Source organism: Myotis davidii, unplaced genomic scaffold, assembly GCF_000327345.1.
Source record: "Myotis davidii unplaced genomic scaffold, ASM32734v1 scaffold566, whole genome shotgun sequence".
NCBI classification, from domain to species: domain Eukaryota; kingdom Metazoa; phylum Chordata; class Mammalia; order Chiroptera; family Vespertilionidae; genus Myotis; species Myotis davidii.
The window spans coordinates 492,481-496,431 of NW_006296617.1; the positions used below are offsets into that span (position 1 = coordinate 492,481).

General features: G+C 58.1%; 1 protein-coding gene across 1 annotated transcript in view; it reads right to left on the reverse strand.

Moving 5' to 3' along the window:
* Positions 1-512: 512 nt before the first annotated feature.
* The window catches only part of AP2S1 (adaptor related protein complex 2 sigma 1 subunit), an 11,488-nt gene continuing 8,049 nt past the window's right edge, over positions 513-3,951 (reverse strand). Inside the window, exons 3-5 of the mRNA XM_006772025.2 lie at positions 1,769-1,882; positions 1,077-1,136; positions 513-880 (exon numbers count right to left, since the gene is read on the reverse strand). Coding sequence (XP_006772088.1) covers positions 779-880; positions 1,077-1,136; positions 1,769-1,882 — 276 coding nt within the window. The 3' untranslated portion in view covers positions 513-778. The remainder of the gene's footprint in view (positions 881-1,076; positions 1,137-1,768; positions 1,883-3,951) is intronic.

Genomic DNA, 3,951 nt, shown 5'->3' on the forward strand with positions numbered 1-3,951 from the left:
TTCCGGTCAAGGGCACGTACCTTGGTTGCAGGATCCTCCCTGGCCCGGGCCCTGACCAGGGTGCCTGCAGGAGGCAACCCATCGATGTTTCTCTCACATCGATGTTTCTGTCTTTCCCTCTCTCTCTACTCTCTCTGCAAATCAATGAGAAAAACAAAACACTAGCTCAGAACAAACCTGGCTCGGCCACTGATCAGCTCTGTGACCTCAGGCGAGTCTTTGAACCTTCCTGAGCGCTTCTGAAAAATGAGAGAGCCTCTCTCCCTCGTAGCTGAGGAGTAAAGTACCACGTGTCAACGCCTAGAGAGACCCCTGGGAGGTACTCTGTGCTGTAAGTGTTCGCTGTGAATATTAGTATCTGAGTAGCAAGCGCTCGGGTCTAAACCTGTCACCCCTTCCAGTCCGGGCCTCTGTGGCAGGGGCAGTGAACGTGCCTCTCGGCACAATCAGTGTTTGCTGACTAACCAGGGAGTCCCGAGTGCCCCGGCTCCCAGGGAAGACAGACACGGGGCCAGGAGGGGACCACAGGTTTATTGGGGACTCCACACACGCACTCACGGTGTCACACGACAACGGCACGGTTACGCAATACACACGAGGTGGCCTCCGCCCGCAGCTGGGGCCCAGAGGCAGTGGGGTGCAGTCTCCTCCCTTGCGGCCCAGACCCAGCTGGGTGCCTTCCTCCTGGGCAGCTGAGGGAGGGGCTCCGGGGCGGGCCCGGGCCTGGAACGGGGAAGCGAGCAGGCAAGTCCATGGGAGGCCGGGGCGGAGGGGCCGCTCACTCCAGGGACTGGAGCATCAGCAGCTGCTTCAGCACCTTCGTCTGGCTGGTCTCGCGGATCTCGCCGGCCAGGAACATCTCGTCCACGACCGTGTAAACCTGAGTGGGGGGAGGCGACAGGAGAGCCGGCGTGAGGGAAGGGCCCGGATGCGGGTCCCGACCTGGGCGCTGTGGGCTCCGAGGCCTGAGAGCCGGGAAACGGGCACCAGCAGAGGCATGGAGGTGCCAACAGGGGTTACGGCCCCCCCCTCCCCTGCCTATGGCCCCCACAGCCGCGACATCACCAGGAACCCACCTTGTAAAAATTGAACACCAGGTCCAGTTCACAGACGTTGTGGAAATATTCGTTTAGGACCTGGGAGAGGGAGAGAAACGGTGAGAGACGGGCAGGGAGAGAGACACACAGAGGCAGGAACAGACATCATCAGACAGAGATGGCAAAAGAGACTGAGCGGGAGGGGGAGGGAGACAAACAAGAATGAAGATCAGATGACGACAGACAGACATGGCAAGACGACAGACAGACTGAGGGCGAGGGAGAAAGGAATGGGGAAAGTGACGCGTGGGCATGGAGACAGACGGCTGCATAAAGACGACAGTGGCTGCAGCAGAAACACGGACCAAAGAAAAGGGGAAAAGGCCCTGGCTGGTTTGGCTCAGTGGATAGAGCGGTGGCCTGCAGACCGAAGGGTCCCGGGTTTGATTCCCGTCAAGGGCACATGCTAGGGATATACTTGGTCCCCAGTGGGGGGCATATAGGAGGCAGCTGGTTGATGGCTCTGTCTCATCATTGATGTTTCTCTCTCTCCCCTCCTCTCTGAAATCAATAAAAACATGTTACAAAAAAGGGAAAAGGGAGAGAAACACAAAATACAGTGAGGTGGGTAGAGAAAGAGGGGGCTGCGGTCGAGGAGGGTCTGCGCAGCAGGACCAGGGACGGTCCCCGTACTGGCGGCCACAGGGCCCAGCCCACCCCCAGGCACGCACCTCCACGAAGTTGTGGATGGCCTCCAGGTAGGCCAGGTTGTTGTCGTTGACGTCCACGCAGATGCAGAAGTAGAGGCCGGCGTAGCGTCGGTAAATGATCTTGAAGTTCCGGAACTGCGGGCAGAGAGGCGGTCAGGGACGGGGTGCCCCGGAGCCCAACGTGCTAGGCAGAGTGGGCCAGAACATCTCCTCCTTTCTCTCACGCCCCTGAGGCCCCGCTCTGTGCCTGGCCCTGTGCTGGGGACACCGTGATGACGGACATGGGCCTGGCCCTCCTCTCCTGGCTCACAGTGCAGTGCTGAGAGATCCATCCTCAGACACCCCCAGAGAGGGCAGGGCTGGGCTGCAGGAGCCGAGAGGGGGCAGCTAACCCAGCCTGGGGGCCCAGAGGGCTTCCTGGAGGAGGGGGCGCCAGACCTGAGGTCTGGAGGATGAGCAGGAGTGAATGGGCCGGAGTGTTCCAGGCAGAGGGAACAGCCTGTAGAAAGGCCCAGAGCCCAGCAGGAGCCGGGCAGGTCCCAGAGCACCCTCCCCACCTTTGCGTGGCTCCCCAGGGCCTCTGGAGAGGCAGCGTCCTTAGCCTGGACAACTCATTCATTCATCCACAGACCCTGGCTGAGCACCGACGCGGGGCAGGCTCTGTGCCGGGCAGCAGTCACCACTTGTAACCAAGCCTTGCTCCTAACTGAACTGTCACGGAAGGATCACTCCAGCAGCACACACAACCCAGGCATAAGTGCGCATGGACGGGGACACAGGCGCTAACTGTATGTGTAAGATAGAGAAACAGGCAGGTACAGACACAGAGATGCGTCCTGGGCTGCAAGCACAAAGCCACCAGCCACCAGCTGAAACCCCAGCCCAGGCCTGGCAGGCGTCGGGCGCCACCTGGCGGCAGCTGCGAAGGCCAACGTTAGCCCGGGATGTTATTCTTCCCCGCTCATCCTTTGGTCAGTTTGTGACCTCATTACAGTGCTGCCCGCACATGACCCACGGACTAACAAGCATGTGTCAGCGTGCGTACTCCACTTTCCTTTCTTTAAAAATTTTAATTGATTTTTAGAGAGAGAGGAAGGGAGAGGGGGAGACAAAAGTATCAACGTGAGCCCTAGCCGGTTTGGCTCAGTGGATAGCGCGTCAGCCTGCGGACTGAAAGGTCCCAGGTTCAATTCCGGTCAAGGGCATGTATCTTGGTTGCGGGCACATACCCAGTAGGGGGTGTGCAGGAGGCAGCTGATCGATTTTTCTAACTCTTCCTCTCTGTAAAAAATCAATAAAAATATATATTAAAAAAAGTTTCACGGGAGGAATAAGTCAAGCTAGGGAATATACTGAATATAAGAAGAAACTATGGCAAGCTGAATTCAGTAAATACTTATAAGAACTGGCTGCAGCTGGAATTGAACTCAATTTATTACTCAGTTAACTCAGGAATCTGTGTGTATAATTTATAAACCAATTTGCTACATAATATGTTCACTTCCATTTTCTTTTTCATGGTTAGATTCTAACAAATTTAGACGCTTCACAGCCTCAGATAAAATGTAACTAATTACCCTGAAACTAGTTGAAGAAGGGATACACGCCCCACCCGGACACGAGCCCTGATTGGGCGTCAAACGGGACCTTTCGGGGCCTGGAAGACGCCCAACCCGCTGAGCCACAGCGGCCAGGGTTACTTTTCCTTTAACTGACACAGATTGTGACTTTAAAAAAGGCTGGAGACCCCTGCTCTGGAGAGAGGGCTCCAGTCTCCTGGGCAGGAAGCACTGCCTGTCAAGCTGGGGCCTGGGCAGAGCCTGTCACTGAGCCACACTCTCTGAGCCTCCCTTCCTGGCTCCCCCTCCCCCGCCTTCCTGTGCCTGTGACCCCATTGCCAGGCTTCCCCAAGGGCGGCCCACGTCCTCTGCTACACACTCGGCTCAGTCTCCTCCTGCAGGCTGAGGGGTCCCCCCTCTGACCGCCTCTGGCCACTGGGGTCCGGCCCAGCCTGACCCCTCCAGCTGCCAGTCTAGGGACGGGCCATCTCCCCGCTGGACAGCGAGCCCCAGAGGGAAGGCGGGCTGTCACCGCGGTGTCCCCAGCCCTGGACACTGACAGGTGCTTCAGGAGACACAATAATGCCCCCTCCCCCAGCCCGGGGTGTCCACCTGTGTCCTGCCAACCCCTCCCCCGGACCCCCC